This window comes from Pristis pectinata, chromosome 30, assembly GCF_009764475.1.
Source record: "Pristis pectinata isolate sPriPec2 chromosome 30, sPriPec2.1.pri, whole genome shotgun sequence".
NCBI lineage: Eukaryota > Metazoa > Chordata > Chondrichthyes > Rhinopristiformes > Pristidae > Pristis > Pristis pectinata.
In genome coordinates, this window is record NC_067434.1 from 9,582,552 (window position 1) to 9,607,767 (window position 25,216).

At 43.8% G+C, this 25,216-nt stretch overlaps 1 protein-coding gene across 1 annotated transcript; it reads right to left on the reverse strand.

Annotated features, from left to right (window-relative positions):
- Positions 1-22,406: 22,406 nt before the first annotated feature.
- On the reverse strand, positions 22,407-24,640 carry LOC127584697 (bone morphogenetic protein 10-like). Its single transcript, XM_052041586.1, has 2 exons — positions 24,211-24,640; positions 22,407-23,396 (listed from the first exon to the last, which is right to left on the reverse strand). The coding sequence occupies exons 1-2, from the start codon at positions 24,551-24,553 to the stop codon at positions 22,468-22,470; spliced, it is 1,272 nt and encodes a 423-aa protein (XP_051897546.1). The 5' UTR covers positions 24,554-24,640; the 3' UTR covers positions 22,407-22,467.
- Between the last annotated feature and the right edge of the window lie 576 nt (positions 24,641-25,216).

Sequence of the window (25,216 nt, forward strand, 5' to 3'; positions counted from 1 at the left end):
ATATAAAGGCCGCACCGCCTAATCTCAGCTGTTAGATAACAATGAGCTCCAGCTCGCTTTTAACTATTAAAAACAAAGTCACAGTCAACGTTAGATCCGGTGATCTCTTTGAATCTCGGTGCCCGTCACGAAATACTCAGCTTCCAGCGCAGACGGGAAACTGTCTCGACCTTGGTTGTACTCCAGCGTTGTTCTGATGTGGTTTCATGATATATCATCAGCACCAACTATAAACGAGGGCTGATATTGAACGCTACTGCAGGGAAATTATTGGAGGCGACGGATGATCTTATGGAAACCATATGGAAACTCCCTCCTTTCTTTGGGTTCAGCTAACGTTTGGAAAATGAAGTCTACGGACTTCAAGCCAATACATTATCTCCATATAATCCACATACACCTCCCAATTTAAAATAGACAGTGCCGGATTTTTTTTTAAAAATCTAACAAATTTCTGGCACATCAGCGCCTTGGAAAGAGCCCACCGCCCCAATCACGTCGGATGGAAGTGTAGTGAGGTGACATCATGTGGTCAAACTGGCCTCATAGAATGTGCTATATTTTAAACTTTGAAATAAAAACTCCATTTCAACAGTAGAGCACACGCATTTAATGCTTACCGTGATCATTTAACGCCTAATAAATATAATATATCTATTGTAGGTAATAACCGCAGAGGTATTTTGATTCCTAACTGGATTACTTTATGCAACCATCCAAAACGACAAAACGTCTTACACGAACAGATATGTCTTTTCCAAGTTTAAGGCATGAAACTTCTTATTGTACTGAATTTGTTGTTAATATGCGTGCATTTAGGTGTTTTATCGAACCTGGTTTTAATACAGTTTATTGCCGTTACATAAATATATTTTATTTGATGTGAGATGGCACTGGGAAATGTTCGACCGGTCTTATTCCCGTCCTTCCCGGATCGCCACGAGATGGCGCTGGCGCCGCTGTTTTTGCAGGTCCCGAGTTGGGCCTTGGTGACCCATTTCTCAATTCAAACCTGAAACAAGAGACTTCTTCAGAAATCTTCCTGACTTATTGCTTTGCCCGTAGATGGTTAAATCTAAATCGCTATTGAAAATATGTAAATATTACAACGATTGTATATTATGAGTGCATACATGACATTTGTAGCGATTCCACAGCAAATTTACAAATTTAAATATTTACATAATCAAAACATCACTTTTGTGCACAAGATCTTGAAAAAATTAAAAAAATATAATTAGAAAAAAGTCTAGTTATTTGTACATAGCTTCACCTGATATTTTCTTCTTTTGACCTTTAATTAACCAATTTCTCCTGGAGCCAGGATTACTTTCAGTTCTCGGTACTTTAACTGGTTTCTCTGAAAAGATTTGTCTGTCAATTAAAGCCATGAGCCTTTCAGCTCCCCGCTCGCCACATATTTCACACCCCGTCTCCAGCGCGCACACACATATAACAACTATTTCAGCGCCACCAACTCATGGGTATTTCTGACAGGGAAATTATTTGGAAGCAGTTGTAATTTAGCAGTTACAGAATGAAATAAATAATGTTCCCTAATGTCTTTAAATTTGGTCTAAAGTTAAATTCGTATTTGCAGAGAAACTTGATGTTAGCGATTTCTAGAAAACATATAAACATTATGCGAGACTGAAGATGGCAAAAACAATGATCTCGATAAACCTCTTGCACATAATTCCCTCACAATATACCGTGTTCGAAGCGCACAATTGCGGTTGCAGTCAAAAGCTTATTTCCGTTAAAAAAACTGCAGTTTCCATGACTTGGAAATGAATATAAACAGTCCAAACTTAACAGGGCATAATCGTTTCAGTGGAAATGATTTTATGTAGGTCATATTATAAACCTTGGTTAGACCACACTTGGCGTCCTCGGCTCATTTCTGGTGACTAAACAAGAGAGATTGAGGCAGAATAAAAAAAACTGAACAGACTCATCTCTGGAGAAGGCTGAGGTAAAGTGATGAAAGAGTCCCATAAGGTAGAGAAGTCAGGAAGGTAATATAGTTACTAGTAGATCCAATATGAAACTCGGGGGAAGGTTCTTCACTCACGGAATAGTAAGTGTAAGGAACACGGTGCCAACACGGAGGAGGTTAACATAGAACATAAAACAATTACAGCACAATTCAGGCCCTTCGGCCCACAAAGCTGTGCCGAACATGTCCCTACCCTAGAAATTACTAGGCTTACCCATAGCCCTCTATTTTACTCAGCTCCATGTACCTGTCTAACAGTTTCTTGAAAGACCCTATCATATCAGCCTCCACCACCAATGCCGGCAGCCCATTCCACATACTCACCACTCCCTGAGTAAAAAACTTACCCCTGACATCTCCTCTATATCTACTCCCCAGCACCTTAAACCTATGTCCTCTTGTGGCCACCAATTCAGCCCTGGGGAAAAGCCTCTGACTAATACCAGATCAATACCTCTCATCATCTTATACACCTCTATCAGGTCCCCCCTCATCCTCCATCTCTCCAAGGAGAAAAGGCCGATTTCCCTCAACCTGCTTTCATAAGGCATGCTCCGCATTCCAGGCAGCATCCTTGTAAATCTCCTCTGCACCCTCTCTATGGCTTCCACATCTTTCCTGTAGTGAGGCGACTAGAACTGAGCACAATACTCCAAGTGGGGTCTGACCAGGGACCTATATAGTTGCAACAATACCTCACGGCTCCTAAATTCAATTCCCCGATTGATGAAGGACAATACACCATATGCCTTCTTAACCACAGAGTCAACCTGTGCAACCGCTTTGAGCGTCCTATGGACTAGGACCCCAAGATCCCTCTGATCCTCCACACTGCCAAGAGTCCTACCATTAATACTATATTCCGCCAACATTGACATATTTTACTAGAAATGACAAACTCTTGAATGGTAACGAGTAGGAGGCAGAGTTAGACGGTGAAGTGGGAGAGAGCACTGTTGAAGCGAAACATTGGCGTGGTCTACTGGGCAACAGCGATCCCTGCCCTTCTGTATGCTCCTGAGATGTGCATTGCCTCCAGCAGAAGGCACCGGGGAGATCCCACCAATGCTGTCTCTGCCAAGTCCTCCGTATTCACTGAACGAGATCAGTGAGACAACATCAGCGTTCTCCCCCAGGCTAACGCCCCCAGCATCGAGGCTCCAGATGCATTCAGTTGGACAGGCCAGGTTGCGTGCTTGGAACCAAACTCCTGAAACAGACTCCATGTTCCAAGCTGTGACATGGGGAGAGATCACAAAGGGGGAAAAATCGAGGATGGACCCAAAACGTCGCTGGAGCAATGCAGCATCCCCACTAACTCTTGACAATCCCTGGTGTAGGACTGCTCAAAGCACAGAAGGGTTATTGTGGGTGGTAGTGAGATCATTGAGTCTGTGCATCGGCAGTAAGTGGCCCGTGTAAGTGGCGGAAGGAGTGCACCCCCTCAATAACTATCTATCTCCTTGCCGTCTGTGCAATGGTCTGCCCTTCCCTTCCCACATTGTCTCCTCAGCCACGTTGGAGACAACTAGACCAGAAGTAAGTTATCCTTCATCCTGAGAGACTGCCCAAGAAGCAGATCGGGCCCATTCATCGGTCCCCGTGCACATGAAATGTTTTAGGTAAACGCTGTAGTTTCTCGGGAACGGCGAAAATGCAGGTTTCCCGCAACCTCTGGACCGGCGCCTTGCAGGAAAACCGCGCACAGTCCTGAAGCAACACACAAAGGCGCTGGAGAAATTCTGTGGTGCGTTGTCCGGAAGGAGTTTGTACGTTCTCCCCGTGTCTGCGTGGGTTTCCTCTGGGTGATCCGGTTTCCTCCCACATTCCAAAGACGTACGGGTCAGGAAGTTGTGGACATGCTATGTTGGCGCTGGAAGAGCGGTGACACTTGCGGGCTGCCCCCAGAACACTCTCAGTAACGCAGAAAGACACATTTCACTGTCTGTTTGGATGCACAAAATAAATAAATATCTATCTAAATGTACAGTCGAAACCTTCCACTCTCCTCCACAGACGCTGCCTGACCCGCTGAGTTCCCCCAGCGACTCTGTGTGTGTGTGTGGCTCCGATTGCAGCGTCTGCGCTCGGTGGTGTCTCCCCGCACAGTCCCGCCACACTTCCTCCAGGGGGTGCTCTCGGACCACCGGCCGAGCCCCGACACATCGCCCGGCCTCACACGACGATATCAAGTGGCCTCCGCGCAATCCTCACACATGGCTGAACCGAGGACTGGACTCGTGAAGCAATTGCATCATCCCGCGGCAACGAGCTTCTAGCAGTTTCACATTTTAAATTAGTGTATAAAGGAAAAAAAACTATCAACCCCTCACAAGATAGAGCATCCTTATCAAATGACATGCTTTTTATTTTTGGACCAGGAGGAAAAGTGGAAGCCAACTACCAATATCGAGGCTGCCTTACTTATACCTGCTATTGTACAGTCCTAAAGAGTCTCAGGGGCTCAGAGCGAGTGTAACTGTTTGCTTCAAGCCGAATTGAAGGCAATTTCTGCGATGAAAAGCAAGCGGGACTATTGTTACGCTCCCAATTTCCTTACACCCCTAAAGCCAAATTTATCTTAATGTTATGTTTGTGCTTACTGGGCAGTTTGCAACGCAAGAAGTATTGCAGTACGGGTGATCTAAATCCGGAGTTCCTCGGTGTAGCCGAGTCGCCCATGTCCAGAAACATAATGGTCCCGCGGTACACCTGGGGAAGTCTAAGTTCACATTTAACGTTTAACCACGGGCTGCATTGCACAGTCAAGCCTACCGAGCAGTTAAATGATGTCATTTTCAAGTGGTACCATCCTGACCAATGCTTGAAGCATTTGTGTTCAAGGCCGGCATGCGATTGCCCTTGAGATCGACGTTGGGCATTTTCCTGAACAGGTCCATGGTGAAAGTGATTGATTCTTGGATCTTTAACCCAGCAACCTCGAGGGAACCGTGATGTACGCCTGCACCAGGAAGTTGGACGGAAACCTGGAGGTGGCTGTGTTGCCGTGCACCTGCGGCCCTTCCCCTTTCCAGAGGCTTGGCAAGTGCTACCTGTGACCAGTAGACGCTGCCACAGAGGAGCAAATGGTGACTCATGTGGATGACCAACTGGTGAAGATTGCTCAGTCTAACCCTGTCTGACCGCTGGTCACTGCTGAGTTGCAAACCCCTGTGGTGATCATTGGTGCACTGGGCGGGTCACGGGTGTTCTGATAAAGCCACAGACACACTGTTGATGTTGGTAGAACCGTCCGTGCCAAGACCGTTGCACCGTGACAATGGAGGGTTATTGTCTGGGAATTATGAGATAATGAATTTTATAGATGCAAGTTCTTTTAAGGCTTTCTAGCTTAAAAAGTCACTATAGAGATGCAAGTTCACACAAAAATTCTTTTTTGTTTGGTAATGCTTTCTTCTTCACAACAGTAGTTCACCTTCCTGGATCAGTTAAACCAGTGACAGGGAGCAATAATCGAGAAAATGTGAGTTTTGATCCCATCTTGGTGGTTTGTGATTCAGCTAAAAAGAGCTGGTTCAGGTAACTGGTTCACTAACGTCCTTCTTTGGGGAAGGTAAACTGCTGTTTGTTGGTCTGGCTTCTACATGACTCCAACTCTGGTTGGAGGCATTCCCGGTGTTTCATATCTGAAGCACATTGTTGGTTGCATGTCTGACAGCAGGCTGCCGAAACAGAGACTCTGTCCCAGGCTGTGTCACGGGAAAGGACTGCCAGGTGGAGAGAGGAAAAGATCTGGAGAGATTGTCAAAACCTCTTGCAGAAATTAAACCCTCCACTGACCTGGCCCATGACTTTGAGATTGAGGTGCTTGAGTTCATGCATTGGGAGCAAATAGGGTGCCTGCATAAATGGTGCAAGCAACAGACCACCTCCGAAACTACCCAACTGTTCACCCCATCAAACACCTCCTGCCTTACCAGTGATAAAATCCATGGGTCCCTCATTGACCTCATCAGTTGCCTCCGAACCTAAAGAAGCAGAACAGAAGCAAGCCATCTCCAGATAATGAACGAAAAGCTGCGACAATTACACTGATTCACTATTTTATGTCATATTCTCAGGAGGTTCAACACTGATGTTGTTCTTTCAAATATTTCTGTCTCCTCTGTTGCCAGATTTACCCTCAGAAGCAAAGTGGATTTCCACAGCACTGGCCCATGAAAATAAAATAAAACAGAAGATGCTGTAAATCTTAAATAAAAGCAGAACATGCTGGAAACATCCAACTTGTCAGGTAGCATCTGCAGGAGAAACAGAGTTAACGTGTCAGGTACAAGGCCCTTCATCAGATGCTACCTGAGTGCTGAGTGTTTCCAGTATTTTCTGTTTTCAGTACTTCATCATGCCTGGCTCAGACTGAGTTAATGTCCCAGCAAAGCAGTGTGGGGCAAGCAGGTGTGAGCAAGCAGGTTCTTTTAACTTGGAATGGCATCTTGCTCATCCTGCAAGGGAAATAATTAGTTACGATGCCAACAAATATTTATTGAACACTGCTCATTTTATTAAGTTTACTTTTTAATTCTGAATCGTCTTCCACATTGCAGGGAATGAGACAGCAAATGGAAAGGGTTTGAGAAAATACCATTCATGATCACATCATTTTCTCCCCAGCATTTCCTTTTGAGTAATTCAATTACCAACAAGCTTCAATGAACACAGTAGTGGTTAGGACTCAATGGAGACACAAGAGACTGCAGATGCTGGAACCTGGAGCAACAAACAGAACGCTGGAGGAACTCAGCGGGTCAGGCAGCATCTGAGGAGGGAAATGGGCAGTCAGTTGAGACCCTTCATCATCTGACTGAAAGATAGAGAGGAGATAGCCAGTATAAAAGGGTGAGGGGAAGGGGTGGAGCAAGAGCTGGCAAGTGATATGTGGATCCAGGTGAGGAGGGGAGATAGGCAGATGGAGGAGGCAAGAGTGGAACCAGTGACAGAAGCTGGGAGGTGGTAGGTGGAGGTGACAAAAGGCTGCAGAAGGGAAGGTGGAGCATGGGGAACAGTAGGTACTTTATTGTCCTTTGGTTTTGGAATTCTGCATTTTCTTTCTGCTCCAAGAAAACGAAACACTGTCCTACTTTATGCATAAAACATATACAGGGAGCTGAGGGGCTGAGTGGTCTCCCTGTACCCTTTCACACTCCCAACTAGTCCTGAGTGGTCTCCCTGTACCCTTTCACACTCCCAACTAGACCTGAGTGGTCTCCCTCTTCCCCTTCACGTCCCTGACTAGCGCCTTATAGTTCCACCTGTATCAGATTTTTAGACCATTTGAAAGAACGGAAGTGGCAGAGTGCTGAGGTTTCTCTTGTTATTGGATGTCTTGTTGCAGTTTTACTTGGAGAAGGAACCAGAAGTGAATTCTTTGACTTGGTAAATGCAAAACGCAAGAAAATAGGAGTGGGAGTAGGCCACTCAGCCCCTCAAATCTATCCCACCTGTCAATGCAGCCATCACTGATATATGCCAAGTCTCAACTCCCCTTCTGTGCCAGTTCCCCACAGCCCACAAATCCATGATCTTTCAAACACTTATCAACTCCTCTCTAACTACCTCCAGTGATCTAGCCTCCACAACTCTCCAAGGCAGAGAACTTGAGATATTCACCAACCTCAGTTTTAAATGACTGTGTTTGAAGCTGTTGCTTTGCCCAAACAGGATTTGCCTTTTTTAGGGATACAATAAAGCAAACTAATATAATAAAAAGAATGACTGGCAGATGGAGGAGAAATTAGAATTCAGCTTGAGCAATAAGGGACACAGCCATGGTGGCTGACAATGAGAGTAGGAAAGATGAAAAAAAACTTTGGAAAAGAAATCAGCCAAGTTTGGTACGAGTTTGCTGGGATTGGATGTGGTCCAGTATTCCTGTAGGAACATTTATTAGAAAAACATTTCCAAACACTTATGGTCAAATGTACTAATATAAAATTCATACCCAATAAAAGCATTTCAGCGTATTCCTTCATTACATAAACTATTCAGTTCTTATATTTTCTTTCAAATGCAGCTCCTCCTTGCTAAATCCACATCTACCTCATGACATGTGTGTTATCAGTATGACCAGGTATCAGGCAGAAAACGTTACACCTATGTGTTTTTTAGAGTTATGTCATGCATAATCTCATGGTAAAGCTCAGTTTTGATAATGAAAAGTAATTTTACCTACATGATGTTAAATGTACTGCAAATGCATGTGGAACTGCATATTAAAATGTACAAGGTGCTAAACAGTAGGAAAGAAGAACAAAACTTACATGGATACAATGAGATGTAATCATTTTGCTTGTACTAATTGAGCAGAAGTTGTTTTTATTTATTCCTTCATGAGATGTGAGCATTGCCGACAAGGAAAGCCTTTAATGGCCATCCCTAATTGTCCTTAAGAAGACCAATAACCAGCGTCCTCAACTGTTGATCCAGGGAGATGAGGTCAATTCCTACGAATTTAATTTCAAGTAATAAATAAAACAGAAATTAAAACCAGTCTCAGTAGTGGTGAAACTACCAGGTTGTCAGAAAACTCTTCTGATTCCTTATTGTCATTCAGGGTAGGGAATCTGCTGACCTTACCCAGTCTGGCCTACATGTGACTCCAGACCCAAGTACGTTGTTGACTTTTAATTGCTCCTTTAGTGCGTGGGCAATTGGGAATGGCCGGCGAATGTTGGCATTCCCGGTGATGTCCAAATGCTGTGAATGTGTAAAAATAAGTGGGTACACTATCACCCAGTCTGATGGGTGAAAGTGTACCCACAGTGCTGTTAGGAAGAGTTCCAGCAATAATCATTCCAAGGCAGTTTAGAAGGGATTTTGAGGGTTTTAGAGCAGGTAATCAACTGCTTGTCTTTAAGGTAGGAGAGGTCAAGAGCCTGTCCAGGTTGGTGATTGTTCAACAGTTCACATTTTACTTGATCAGTGTGTATCCCATAGCAATTCCTGTTGGGAAACACACTCTGCAATATACCAGATACAGGAAGTCCATTCATTTTTCAATTCTGCTGAATCAAATTTTGCTCTGTTCAATTACAATTTAAAGGTGTAGGGTGTTAACATTTCCATATTTATTGGGAAGTCAATATCATTTGGGAATTTAATATCAAGAACGGGTATGAGAATTAAATAGGAGAAAATAAATTGTATGTGTTAGGAAGCAATGAATTCTTTTAATTGCTTAATGCTCAGGAATCTGCATGAGATGCAATTTAGATAAACAGCGATCAAAGAGTTAGGATGGGAAATCAGAAGAGGATGTGATCCCATTCTCAGAAACATACAGCGGATTGACGACCTGATTCTGCATCGCAGTAAGAGAATGTAAGGCTGTTAAATACAATATTGGGCTTATTTTTTTGGCTAATGCAGGTATTGATCATGGGGGAATTAAAACACAGACATTTGTAACAGGGCAGAGGAGCAGACAGTGGGGCTCAACATGGTCCTGGGCTGAACTTTGCCTCAATGTGCTGCTCAAGTTTTAGCATCAGTGCAAACGGAAACCATTACACATTGGCAGCAAACGCGTATTGTTGTAATATTATTAATCTCCCAGAATTGGGGTGAAATCATTTCGGGGCACTGGAGTCTCAGGGGCACTGCTGAAAAGTAACATTGAAATTCTACCTTCTGGGCCCAGTCCCTGACAATACTTGGACCTTGGTGCTGCACCGTCATTAGTGTCCTGCCAGTTACTTCTACACGTTCATCGTCCAGGCTGATCCAGTGGCCTCACTGCCCACACAGTAAGTGCAAAGAAACAGGGTCTTGACTGCACCTCCCCATTTTTACCATAATTATATGAAATACAATTTCACAGAATTTGGTTGTTCTATTGTTAAATTAACCAGCCAGTGCGAGTTCATTCCTAAAGGGTTGTTTAATTTTCCACAGCAGGAAGTTTCTGCATACTTTAATGCTTATTAATAGTATGTTAACGAACGACAACAGATTCTTTTTGACACAATACTTAATGATTCCGTCTCCTTTACACTGATTAGTAAAAAGCTGGTTTGACGATTTGTTATGGAATTACTGTTAAGCAGCATTGCAAAACATCATTCCCCTTGATGATTACTTACATTCTTATGCATTTTATTTGTACTAAGCTGGGGGTATTCCCTAAGGTCATGTTTTTATATAGGCAAAATGGGAATGGAGTTGGAAAACTTAAGAAGCTCACTCTATAGTTACTGAAATGTTTTACTACATTATTACAGTTAACTATTTACATATAGGATTTCCATGTTAGGATTTGTATAAGAAATCTCAATGTTGACCTGTAAGGATGAACAAAACTTGTGACAAGAGGAAGCTGGACAGGAGATTGTGCATTTGGTGTGCAGCTCCAGTGACAGGGCATTATCTGGTTGCAGTGCAAAGCTACTGAAGAGAAATTTTACCAAACAATTTGTATAAACCAAAGAAAGTTGTTTGTTGCATAGAAGGAAATATTTGAGGTAAAGAAGCATGTAATTCAGAGACTCCACTTCTTGTTTTAAACATTATAAAAACATCGTCAGGAAAAGAAACCATTACACCCCTCTAGACCACCACATGCACCCCCCTCTCCTCTCTGCACACACATATACAGTACATGCTGATCGTGATGACAGATTCTAGAATCAATTATTTAAGACTGAAATATTGAAGAATTTCTTCTCTCAGAGGACTGTGACTCTTTGGAGTATTCAACTCCAGCCACTTGTGGATGTTGAGTCATTAAAGTATATTCTTGGCTGAAATGGACAGGTTTTCGTACTGGGGGAGAATCCAGGAAGGTAGGTGAATGGATTTGGGGCCAAAGATCAGATCATTGAATAGTGGAACAGGCTTGAGGGGCGTTATGTCCTTATGGTCTGCTCCTGTTCTTTTCCCTTTTGCTTGGCACGGTACAGTACAGGTTAGGAAGCTGTGGGCGTGCTATGTTGGCACCGGAAGCATGGCGACACTTGCGGGCTGCCCCTAGAACGCTACGCAGAAAGATGCATTTCACTCTGTGTTTTGATGTACATGTGACAAATAAAGATATCTTATCATATCTTATGGATTGGCATTCGAGTTGGTATTCATATAACTCTATTTGTGCCAAAGTTTATTGAGGCAGCATTATTGAGAGTCTGAGTATTGATCCACACAGAGATGTGTCCAGTGTTAATAGTTCTCTGTAGTATGTGGGGTCCAGCAGGCAGAATAAATCTTGTCGTGAATGGTTATGTATCACATTATAAAAATCATTAGGCTTGATCCAGCATTGGTGCTCTATGATTGGTGCTTTAAACTCACACTCCGGAGACTAGAATGTGTAACTTAGACCATCAGTTCAGTGCAGTACAGCTAAGTGCCGTACTACTGGAGGAGGCCGCTTTCAGATTGTCCTCTGTCTGCTGAGATTGGTGTAAAATACCTGCTATGTGTAATCAAAGAGGAGGAGGGGAGTTCCTTTAACATTCTGGTCAATACTTCCCTCCCCACCCTATTACAACATGGAAATCAGATGAACTGATCATCTTTCTTATTGCTTCATGAGATTTTGCAGTGCACCAATTGGCTGACATATTTGCCAACCACACCACAGTGACTACACTTCATTGATTGTGAAGTATCTTGAGACTTCTTGCTTTATTTAGTAGTTCACAGTCAGTCATTCTTTTGATCCACTTTCTGGCTCTTTGAACTTCCTCCTCTGGAAGGAGGCATCAGACATGCAGCATTTTAGATTATATATGGGAGCCTCCTAAACTAATTCGAATAATAGCAGTTCTCCTGGCATCCTAGGAGAGCTCATGTATATAACTATGCAAAGGCCTTGAATCTACAGAAGGCTTTCTAGCTGAAAGAGTACTCATGCAGTAAACTGCTTTAAAAGCAGTCTTATTGTAGCCATAGGGACAGAAAGCATTTACTTGCTGGTCAAAAATTACCTTGCTCCTGAGTAAATAGGATCCTTGCCTGTTATCATACATGTGTGGATTGATGGAAGGAGACCATAGAAACACAGTTGATAATCCATCCAAGCCTCCCTCTGAGCTCTGTCACCACTAGACACAAACATCAGTCAATCTGATTCCCACCACAACAACATCTGTGTGCCCTGGATACAGCCTGGGATTTATGCTCCAGCAATATACTGTAATGCTGAACCTTTGAGCTCAAGGACGAGCTGTCCCTAGGTGACAAGCTGCTCCAGTACAGTTACAACATTGGCTTCTGTTCGACACTGTGGAAAATCCCCAGGGGTGCCTGTCCCCAAAAATAGGACAAATCCAATCCAACCAATTAACCACCCATTAGTTTACCTGCAGTTAAAGACATAATGATAGATGGCTTCAGTGAGAGTGTGAACTTACCAATAACCTGCTCACTGACATTCAGTGGCATTAAGGCAATTGTGGCATCAAAGGGCCCTGGTAAATTTGACTAAGTAGAGCCCAGAAGATGGGGCTGAGGATGGTGATGGCAGGGATGGAAGGGATGGAATGATGTAGTGGAAACCCTGTCCTGGCAACGCTACATCCAGAGCACCCAAGATACCTCTGGTCGTTGGTTAATCCCTAAAACATCTCTGCACAGGTTCCTCCTGCCCTTGAGGTTTAATGTGATAGATATCAGCCCGCAACCTCCCCCCATTCCCTCCCCTCATCACCCCACCCCTTCATCACTATTCTTGCAGCCAACCACATAAATGCTGTGACTATAAGAACAGGCAACAATTCACTCACCTATTCCTTGCTCAAAACATTTCCACAATCTACAAGGCATGTTAGGGTGCATGTATCTCCAACAACACTAAAGCTCAATACCACCCAGACCAAAACAGACTGTTCAATTTAATCTCCTTAAATATTCACTCGAACCACTACCAGGATACTATGGCTGCACTGTGTCCCCTCTACAAAACACATAGAGGTTCCTCACCAAGGCCACTTTTGTAGCACCTCCCAAGCCCAGAACTCTACCAGCAAGAAGGACTTCAGGTGCGTGGGGACACCACCACCTACACGTTCCTCAGTGGTACCCTGAGAATACATTCACCAGAATGACTGCGAGAAAACAGAAGACGACCACCTACCTGCTTAAGGGTAATTGGGAAATAAACGTTAGTCTTTCCAGTGATACCTACATCCTGTGAATTAATTAAACAAAACTTCCTGTACCTTGGGCAAAAACGAAAATATAGTGAACCACTCTTCTAAAGCAGTTGAAATGATTAAGAGGTTTCTGTGCAACAAATTAACACACGAGAGCAGTGTAGATTGACTCTGTAACATAAAAGCTTGGGGTGATAGTGTCCTTTGCAATTTGTAAACCAAGTTGCAGCAAGTAGCAGAGCCCACTGATGACTTTCCTTAAGAAGTGTTTCCTGGACATGCACTGTTCCTGAGTTAGAGTTCCAGTTCATGGTTTGCAACGATTCCAATGGCTCTGTTTCTCCTCTGCATGAACACAGATGGAGTGATACTGTCCCTGGACTATTTATTCTGGCATCCTTAGCAATGGGGGAAAGAAGGAAAACAGGAGTCTCACTGTAGAGGCAAAAGATGAATGGAAACTTGTTAATAGTGAGAAATAAAACTAAGAAGTGCAGCTTATGTATGAAAATTTTGCCAGACTTTTATAGCATGCCCGATTAAAATTACTAGAGGCTTTAATGCAGTGCCTAATAACACCAGACATGCACTAAATGAAATGGTAATGAAAATAAATTGTTGCAAGGGATCACCATGTCCTTAAGAACGGTTTGAAATAGAACCACTCATATTTGGAAGGTTTATCAATGTTCAAAGCAAGTGCTGCCAGAACGTTGGGCAGCCTAATAATTCAAAGGGCTGCCAGTCTATTTTTTATCCTGTTCCCCTTAGTACTGTCCAAGGATCAGTTCGGATCCATGAAGAGTTTCTTCTCCTGGGTGGCCATATCTGAACAATAGCAACCAAAGATTGTGCTTGCATGAGGGAAAGGCTGCAGGAATAAAAATCAGTCCTGATATTTCGTTCTTATGAAGAAGCTTAAACTCATAGAATGCTGGAATAGGGGCCTCTTCAGTTGTTTTATCATATAGTCCTATACTCTGTGGCAGGCAAATAGTTTGATTATGAAATAATGAAAGGTGTCTCCTGGGGTGAATCGTGTCTAGCACTTTCCTCAAGCTCTCGTGAATGCTACTTCCAGTACTTTTTAAAATTCACTTGTTTATAGGGTGGAGGCATCACTAACAAGCCAGTGTTTACAGGAAGTCCCTGACATATGCAAGGATTCCATTATGATCGCCCTTCCATAAGGCAAATTTTACCTAAGTCAGATTTATGCATGTTTAATATTTTATTTTATACTTTGATGTTGGTAAGTTCCTCTCTATCAGATCCTACACACTGCATGAATACACTCTATTTTGCAGTAAAATAAAGGATAATTCATGGATTAAATAAAGTTTGCAGAAATAAAAATAAAAATTTATGGATTCATTAGGAAGTAATTTAACATTGATCCCATCTGCCTTAAATCCCAGTGTTGCCTTCTTGTGTGAAGGGATGGCGTTGGAGGTACATACTGGCTAGTTAGTCAAATGAGGAGGGAAATGAGGAGGGAAAAGAGGAGGGTGTGGCTGGGGTTGGTTGCCCAGATGCTGCTGAAGCTGGAGGTGCTGGTAGTTACTCACCTTTCATTGAGCTTGTTCAGGGAGTATTGCACAGTGGCCTTTTATCCCTTTGTAGATGACCTTGTAGCAAGACGATCCTGTTGATTTTCACAAATCTGGTGGCTTTGAGGTCCATCTTCTCAAGGCCTTACAGTCCTGCATTGAAATGCCCAAATACCTTGCCCAAGTCTATTGCCATGAACCTTTTTGATATTTCAGCCTTTACCCATGTGGCCACAAGCAGTTCCTGCTTATGCACACGTAGCCACAAAAACTTAGGCAAATGACATTTTTTTTACGTGATTGAATTTATGTGAGTAAAGTGTTACATAACCTGGGAAGAACCTGTACTGCTATCCCAAATTTCCCATGAACTGGGCAGTTAACTGTCAGCCACATTGGAGTCACATATAGGCTCCATGTAGACTGGGCCAATATGGCAGATTTCCTCCCTCATGTGTCTTTATCACAATCTAATGGGTTCAGCGTCAACATTACTGAAAATCGAGTCACAGCGCTGTATTGTACAGAAACGGGCTCTTCGGCCCAACACATCCATGTTGACCTTTTTGCCCACCTATACTAATCTCATTTGTCTGCATTAGGTCCATATCCTTCTACACCTTGCCTATTGAAATGCCTGTCCAAATGTCTCTTAAACTTTGTGATTGTATCTGACTTCATCACCTCCTCCGGTAGTGGGTTCCAGATATCAACCACTCTTGATGCAAAAAACTTTCCCCTCAAATCCTTCTTCTCACCTTAAAGCTATATCCTCCTGTTTTTGATACCCCCTACCATGGGAAAAAGATTTGGCTATCTACCCTGTCTATGCCTCTTAGAATTTTATATACCTCTGTCAGATCACTCCTCAGCCTCCTTCACTCAAAGGAAAACAAGCCCAGCCTCTCCAATCTCCCTCCATAACTAAAGTCCTCCAATCCAGACAACATCCTGGTGAATCTCCTCTATACTTTCTCCAGCACATCCACATCCTTCCCATAGTGCGGTGCCCAGAACTGCGCACAATGAATTTGAGTGAGATATGAAATCGTCACTAGATCGGTAGCCCAGGGCTATGGATACTAATCCAGAAAGTTAACCACCATACTCCCTGTATCTGTGGAATTCTATGGACATGCAATTTCAGGAAGATTGGAAGCTTGATTAAAATCACAAACTCAGTACACCAGTCTGAAAATGACACATGATTGACATTTACTTTTCCTGCTCCTAAAAGTACCGACAGACTGGACTTTTACTGGATAGAATTGAATGCCCTTGGACTTTACCTAGCAGACAATACATCAGGCACTAGTCTAGGCCATAGTTATCAACAGTATTTAAACATATCACAATTTCACACCTCATGCTTCTCCAAATCCACACATAAATGTACTTTTCAGCACTGCCATTGGATGGGAACCATGAATCAGATCCTTGTCCACTTTCTCCCCCATCATTAGCACAGGAGTGCAAAGGCAAACAGTAGCCTTTCCCCCGAGAAAAGGTCATTTAGAGTACAAACCTGGGATTTTTCTAGCTTGTACATACCGTACATTCAAACTTAACATCTGAATCATTAAAGGCAAATCATTGAAGGGGAAGGTTCTGAACCTCCTTTTACTTTGATCTAATTTCTGGCATTTTAAAATTATCTTTCAGGATTTTTGGGGGGAAATGTCCAGGATTTATTATTAGCATTACGTTTATTAAACTGGCTATTTTTAGTTTTCCTGATATTTAAAAATCTGATTGAACAAACATTAGTCTCATCTCATACTCACATTCCATGCATTTTCCAAGGAAATTCAGGAACTATCTCAAAATGTCAAATTTAAACAGTCAAAAATAAACTGGGCTCATTTATTTAAATGTTATGTGCATTGAGTGCTATTATCTTTTTTCGGTTGTTGGAAAGCTAATGTGGACATCTAATAGACATGTGTAAATTTCTTTAAAGGACCTAAAATGAAACTACTATGCAAGATATATAAATAGCTTGATACTTACATGATATAGTGAGCATACCTCAGCGGGAAAAAACAATCTCACACTCACAATGTGAGAACATCTTCAAAAGTCAGTAAGAATCAAAAAGCATGGTCTTCCAGGTGTGTGAAGGGATACCGGTAGATTCCAACCGATATGGTTCCAACCAGGTATGATTCCTACCGAATATTGAAAGGCCTGGATAGAGTGGACGTGGAGAGGATGTTTCCAGTGGTGGAAGAGTCTCGGACCAGAGGGCACAGCCTCAGAATAGAAGGACGTTCCTTGAGGAATTTCTTTAGCCAGAGGGTGGCGAATCTGTGGAATTCATTGCCACAGACGGCTGTGGAGGCCAAGTCATTGGGTATATTTAAAGCAGAGGTTGATAGGTTCTTGATTAGTCAGGGCGTCAAAGGTTACAGGGAGAAGGCAGGAGATAGGGGTTGGGAGGGAAAAATAAATCAGCCTCGATGGGCTGAGTGGCCTAATCCTGCTCCTATGTCTTATGGTCTTATAGATAACACCACTCAGCACAGAACATTGCTAAACTCTGCCCTTCCAGAATAACAGCATGTTGCACTTTTGATGTTACGTGTGAAGAATTTGTCTCCACGCAATGAGCTAGTAGGACTGAATAATTATCCACACCTCCAGGAGTACAGCTCACTAATTCTGCAACAGTGGATTCATATAATCCATATCCACTAACACAGGGTGTGTCATCCCGCAAAGAAACCAGTCCCTCTGTTTCCTTGTTGGTCAAACGGCGAAGCATCACAGTTTTGCCAGATATGTTATGAACATTGGAAGCAAGGTTTTTGGGAGGTAGTGTGGGTTGGTTGGGATAAGAAAGGAGGGAGTGATTCCATGTGCAGTTTGCATGGCTCACCCACACCTGGGATATTCCACACTTGGCTGAATTTGGGAGATGTTGTCTTCTCACATGTCTATCTACTCATGTATTTCCCATAAGTATCATCCCAGTATCACGATATCAGGAACTCCATAAATTTGCTGTGCTAGGGGTGAACTTTATAAAAGAACTACCCCCCCCCCCACCCACTGCACCAGCTTCATGTAATTGATTGCATTTGGTAATGAAATGACTTTATTGCAGTCAGCTGCAAGCGAGGCCGTGACATCTCCCACTCCGCCAAGCCGTGAAATGCAGCTGCCATAGGAGGACTACCAGTGTCCTTGAACAAAGCTGCAAATAAGCTGTTGGACTCCAGTAGGCTCGTTGGGTCATCATTCAAGATCAAATAGATGTAAATTCTGCTGCGATCATTGATCCAGTGGAATTCTCACTGGATTGGAAAATGAAACCCAACCTCTCTTCTACTTCTTCACTGCTTTAAAATGCATTAAATACTAACTTGGTTGTATCAATATTGGGCTTTTTAAATGACTGAAAATTAACTATAGTGAGCATATAATTATTTTTAAAAATAGCTTATTTCTACTTCCTGAAAGAAGGTTAACAATCAATTAACCGATTTAAAAACACTACATTAAGGAAAAGAATCAAGAAAGACTGTATGCAAAAATCTACCAATCAAATGATAGAAGTAAATTGATAGGAATGCTGCAAATATGTGGTGCAAATCCTTCCAGCCTCATGTCTTTGTTTGCCTTTAACTTTGATATGTGCTGTAATTAACATATGTGACCTGGGTTAAAAATAATTCCTGGAAGTCACAGACGGTACCTACATAAAAGCTTTTCCTTTGTTTAAGATCCCTCCAGCACTTCTCCCTCTCTGAGGCCTGTGGCTACATATCATTGTGTTTCTTAAACGAGGTTGGCCAATCATTGAGTGTTGCAGGACTTGCACTCTGAGAATTCGATGCCTTCGGCACTTAAGTAAATATTGAAAGTTATACAGAAGTAAGGGCCCGTCAAGTCCTTGTCAAAACAGTTAAGGAATTGTAAATTTGCAGAAATAACCAAAAGGATAAGATATGAATTACAAGACTTTTAACGTGCTTGTAGCGTGCAGCAGCTAACGTTGTTGTGGGGGAAAAACAGGAAAGAAGCAAACACAGTATAATTGAAGAGGAACTCAACAAATGGAAAATGATTGGGACATAAGTGTCTCTGGGTGGATCTTTATCATGGATAAAATGTATTTAAAATGCTTATGCTGGCCGTATTTATTTTTGTTTATACTCAGAATGCAAAACAATTATTGCTACTGCAAACTTGTAGAACGCTCAGGGTGAACTGAACTATTGATTGTTTGATAAAATATTCTGAATCAACATTCGGATTTAAAAATCAATGTAGATAATGTAGAACATTCTAGTACCACCACGAGTGCTATAGATACGTATAATACGAAACAGTATAGAAAGAGTTAAATATTTTACCTATGTATTCGCTATAAGGATTCTCATACTACTGAGGTGTGCAGTAGGGGAAGGACCCAAGCCGGCTCCAATAAGGGGACTTCCTGAAGCGACGGTAAAGCAAGATCCCAATAAGTGGACTTCCTGAAGCGATGGTAAAGCAAGATCCCATTTGCTCTCTGACGTAGTTTCGGAGAACGAACGAATGTCAAAGAAGAGCTGTGAAGTTATCCCCATGTTCTGTCCAATATTTATCCTCCCAATCAACGATACTAAAGCAATCAGGTTATCTCATCACACTGGTGTATCACACGTCCATTTGTGGGACCTCGCTGTGTGCAGATTGTCTGGCGCGTTACCACAGTGTCTACTGACCATGAGCACTTCACTGGCTGCACTGTTTTGTGTTTCTTTTCCTGGTCTTGTAATAAAATTGGTTGCTCTAATGGTCCTGGCTTCAACTCAGTGGGCGAGGGATGTGCTCCCTATTGATTTTCCAGGTCACAACCCAAGTAAATTTTAGTGTGCCTGGGTCAGATCTCTTCCGACTTCGTATGGAGTTAGAGACTCTGCACTCCTCCCGGGCTTGGACCATCCTCCATTCGTGTTCCAATGTGATCAGGTGTGAAGAGACTGCAGACGCTGGAATCTGGAGCAACAAACAAGGTGTTGGAGGAACTCAGCGGGTCGAGCAGCATCTGCGGGAGGAAAGGAATTGTCGACGTTTTGGGTCGAAACCCTGCATTGGAGTCCTGATACCCGCTGAGTCCTTCAGCAGATTGTTTGTTGATCAGTGTCATACACGTGACAGTGTCGAAGTGACCGTGGACATTAATACCAGACAGCTTGAATTGATCCTAGAAATTGGGAAAACTTTGAATATTATCGTCGTTTCGAGGCTCCACGATGCTGTTCTTTCAGGTGAGCAGGTAGAATCCAGGAGACCCTGTGAAAAACAACCAGGGGCTCTGGCTGTTCCGCACATCTCTCCCTCAACCAACAGCTGAACGGGAGCTGTTCAGAACGGAACGTGGGGTGTGGGGTGCGCAATGAACCCACTGCGTTTCTTACAGCCGTGTACACTTCAGTAAGTGGTTGTCCGACCTCCGGGGCGCCTTGAGGCTCTTTATAAACGCACATCATTTTCTTGCGTTGCGCCGGAACAGCAGTCCGTCCAGCTTCAGTCGGTTGTGGGAAATATCGCGGCCACGGGCATTATTCGCGACCCCCTCTCCCCTCACTCCCTCTGTGAGGAAAGAATGAGAAACTGGCACCTTGAAGGGCGCTTCCATTGGTGGCAGAACAAGGTGCGACCTCACCTCACACCCCCCCACCGCCGCAGTTCGCCCAAGGACACTCTCACCCCACAGTCTGTGCGTTTACAACTACACAAAGTTTGACAAGCATTAACGTTGTCCAACAATATACATTTCGTGTAATGTCCGGGAAAATACACTTTATTCTCCTTGCCGGAGCAGTAACTTTAAGTACATGAACTATGTTTAGTCAGCGGGTTCTGGGACAGGGGAATCCAGTTTATCCGCAAAAGAAATGCTGGTAAATGGAACTAGTATTTATAAGTACAATGGTCGGCACGGATATGGTGGGTCGAAGGGCCTGTTTCTGCGCTGCACGCCTCTTTGACACTATGAATACTAACTTTCTTATTGAATTTAACGTTTACAACGCGACTAATCCAATTCATTTGGAAATATTTGCCTCTCGTTATTACGACCAATAACATCAAATTGATTATTGGTTTCTCCTGCGGTATTCACCCGATTATTACCCAATACAGTTACAATCTACCAATGCGACAATAATTAGAGATGTCTTTTCGGATTGTCATTTACTAACACATCCTTGTATCGGTCTACCGCTGGGGCCCCGAGCGGGTAAAGATCCCACATAACGAGCTGTCCTTGGCCGAGATTTCGTTGTCCTGTTGTGTTCTGACCTCTTGACTCCTCTCTTTGCTAATAGCGAGCGCGTACTGGAAAAAGACCGTTTATCTCTCTGGTTTTTGATAAACTATTTATTCGCTCGCAGGATGTGACTGCGCGGGTGTCTGTTTAGCTGCTGGAAGGCATGTGCGTTTATCTGTTAAGCTTACTATGCAGAAGGACAACGAGAGAGAGAGTGGTATGTTGTCGGATAAGACAGTGTCGGCAATGCGACCTCGCCGTGTCGCTCCTTGTCCCGGCCCAACAGCCGTTTCATTAACACTGAACTGCAGCGTTTACGTTTTATGTTTACAGCCGTGAATTCAAAACAGGACGTGGATTTTGGAGAAAACGCGACGTTTATTAGACATGGAGCGATTACACTTGGATCATAATCATACACCGTGGATGTATTTACAATGAAACGCTTCCCATGAAATCTACCATTACAAGGTGCAAGGTTTAACCAACTATCGTGGCCAGCTGTACATACCCTGTCATTAAATAAACAAATATATAAATTTGCATCCCAAATGTACAGATTTACAAAAGTGAAGCTGGTTCAGTGTATATGTATTGTGTGTGTGTGTGTGTGTGTGTGTGTGTGTGTGCGTGTGTGTGGTGTGTGCACGTGTATGTGTGTGGGGTATGTGTAGATGGTATGTGTGTATGCTGTGTGCATGTGTTTGTGGTGTATATGTGTGTTGTGTGTGTATATGTTGTTTGTGTGTGGTGTATGCATGTGCTGTGTGTAAGTGTGTGCATTGCGTGTATGTGTAGTGTGTGTGGTGTGTGTATGTGGTGTCTGTTATATGTATATGTGTAGTGTGTGTGTGTGGCGTATGTGTAGTGTATATGGTATGTGTGTTGTGTGTGGTGTGTATATGTGTAGTGTATGTGGTATGTGCAGTGTGTATATGAGTAGTGTATGTGTTGTATGTGGTGTGTGCATATGCAGTATTGGTGTGTGTGTGTAGTGTGTGTGCTGTGTATATGTGTAGTGTATGTGGTGTGTATATGTGGAGTGTATGGTGTATATATGAGTAATGTATGTGGTGTGTATATGCGTGGCATGTGTGGTGTATATGTGTAGTGTATGGGTGTGTGTGATGGGTATGCTTGTAGTGCATGTGTGGTGTGTATATGTGTAGTGTGTGGAGTGTGTATTGTGTGTATATGAGTAGTGTATGGGGTGTGTATGGGGTGTAGGTGTGTGGTATGTATATGTGTAGTGTATGGGGTGTGTATAGGGTGTATATGTGTAGTGTATGGGGTGTGTATAGCGTGAATATGTGTAGTGTGTGTGGTGTGTATATGTGTAGTGTATGGGGTGTGTATGGGGTGTATATGTGTAGTGTGTGTGGTGTGTATATGTGTAGTGTATGGGGTGTGTATGGGGTGTATATGTGTAGTGTGTGTGGTGTGTATGGGGTGTATGTGTGTGGTGTGTATATGTGTAGTGTATGGGGTGTGTATGGGGTGTATATGTGTAGTGTGTGTGGTGTGTGTGGTGTGCGTGTACATTTCTCACTATCTGCAGCCACATTCCGCCACCACCATCCCCTCGTATTTATACTTGTAGGTGGTCACGCCGGCGTTGTTCTTGTACAGTATGGAGATGGGGTCGAGCTTGGTGGGGACACAACACGCCTTGGCGGCTTTCTCGGGGTTCCAATGGTTCACCAGGGTCTGGATCCTGGCGTGGTTAGTGGGCGTGACGTGGTCGCTGAGTGGGATGTAGCAGACCCCTCGGCACTCGTAAGCCTCGTAACTCTTGGGGGCGATGATCCAGGAATTCCAGCCGATCTCGGTGAAGTCCACGTGGAGGGGAGAGCGCTTGCAGTAATTCCCTTTGGCGTTTCTGCGGGTTCTTGACGAGGAGTCCAGCGAGAGCTTGGGCTGGGCTTTAACCCGCGGCCGAGACCCCGACCTCTCGGCCAACTCCTGCAGCGCGACCTCCTGTTCGTGTACGAGCATCTCCTTCATCTCGTCCCCCTGCCCGTGCCTCTGGTCGTCGGAGAACACCACCAGCAACGGCTCGTTCTTGTTCTCCGGACTCAGCTGGTTGTCTAGGACCACCGCCCCCGCATCCCCCTCCTCGGCGCTCTCGATATGAACTTCAAGTTTATGGGTCGTTTTGTAGGAGCTCACCCACCGTTTGACGGCATCAGTCACATCAAAGGTTTCCCAGCCGCTGTTCTTGCCAACAATCTGTTTGGAGACGAGCAGAGACAACTGAGGCTGCATGGAAATCTCCCTCGAGGTCTCTCCCGGCTCTTCGATGTCATAAACACGGACTATCCTGTTCACCCCTTCATACATCCTCCTGTCCCTGTCGACGAAGGCGTACAGCCTCAACTCGGCCGCGATGATCTCTTCATGTTGAGGGATGGTCAGGTTGAAGACTAGGATGTACCTCCTGGTCCCCTGGTCTCCCATTGCGAGCACCGTTGTGGTATCTGGGGGGGGGGGGGGGGGGGGGAGAGAGAGAGAGAGAGAGAGAGCAATTGTTAACACCTGACTATCTCAAGGACATTTCCCATCTGAAAGTTACACCGAACCTCTCAAAATCAGATAAGATTATGAAAGGCATGGACAGAGTAGGCAGCCGGTATCTTTTCCCCAGGGTCGAAATGTCTAATCCTAGAGGGCATGCATTTAAGGTGAGAGGGGGAAAGTTCAAAGGAGATGTGCGGGGCAATTTTTTTACACGGAGAGTGGTGGATGCCTGGAATGCACTGCCAGGGGTGACGATGGATGCAGATACAATAGAGGTGTTTAAGAGTTAGGTGAATATGCAGAGAATGGAGGGATAAGGGCCTTGTACAGGCAGAAGGGATTAGTTTTATTAGGCGTCACTAATTAGTTCAGCACAACATCATGGGCCGAAGTGCCTGTTCCTGTGCTGTACTGTTCTATGTTCTAATATCAGATTAGCCAAACATTCAGCGTTATAGATGTCGCTTCACCAACATACACGCGTTTGTTCCGGTCATCTGAGCAGTAAGGGCTGGGCAAAGAGCGATGCTGTCGCATTTTCGCGGTAGATTTTGAGTAAAATTTAAAAAAAACATTCGTCCAAGGCAATTCCTTCACTTTCACAATTTGCCCTCGCTCCCTCATCTCGCCCGTTTGTTACACGCTGGGGCTACAACGTTGCAGCATTTGGCTACGCATTTCAGAAACAATCGACTGAAAGCTGAGCGTGAGATGTCAGGGGAAGAGTTTTTCTCTCTCGAGAGGAGATTGAGGTGGACCGTGAAATGTATTTACCTTCGTTTCTGAAGCTTCTTACAATGTTGGAAGAGGGCATGGATGATCTGTCGGTGGCAAACTTGTTGTACAGGTCGATCATGTACTGTGGAGGATCTTCTTGCAACGGGTCTTGCAAAGGGATCTCGGACAGGTTTAGACTCCGAAAGAACTCGTCCTTCACGCTTTCCAAAAATGCGTTGAAATCAAACCCAGAATCGTCCTCTGGAAAGACTTCATTTTCGTAATTTTCCAATCCATCTTCGTCGGTTGACTGATCCCAACCGTTAAGCGGTTTACATGTTGTGACTTGCAATAGGAAATTTAGGGCGACCGTGATAGCGAGGCAGGTAACGTAAGTCATTGCTTCTTGTCTTCACGGAGGCCTTTGATTCTCGTAGTATACTTGTAGGGTTTTTATATGGCCGTGCACCCAATGAAGACAAACGAAAGTTCTTCAATGCATCGCTTCCCCTTGCCTTGCGCTTTATGCTCTGTCGCGCCACAGCTCCCTTTCCAGCAATATCATCACACAGATGGACGGTCTTATCTTGGCCATTGATACCCTGCTTGAGTTTCCCTTATCTCGCAACCCTCTTAGTTAATGAAGATTCTGTAAACAGTTGACGAACACATTGAACTAATGGGAAGTTAGAATCTGGGCTCTGAGGTCAGTGTCTAATTACTTGCACCACATCGCTGCCAATTCTCCACAAACATCACAAGAACTTTCAACAGATCACAGCCTTCAAGACTGCAAATTGCTTTTGCATTTGCAGAGCATTTGTAAAACAGTTCTTGAGTAAGCAGGAGTCAAGTCAACCAGCTTTCAAAGCCTTGGGTGCTGAACAAAAGGCCCCTGACTAATCAGGATTTAATTATAGTCTTAACCTTACTCACAAATTATCAGTTAACCAGTACAATTTTTGACGGCCTATGCAATATCCCGCCTGCTTTGTGTCAGAAGTGTTTTCCCACCATTGGCTTAAGTACAATGACAGGAGAAGTGGAAGCAGTCCTGCCTTCC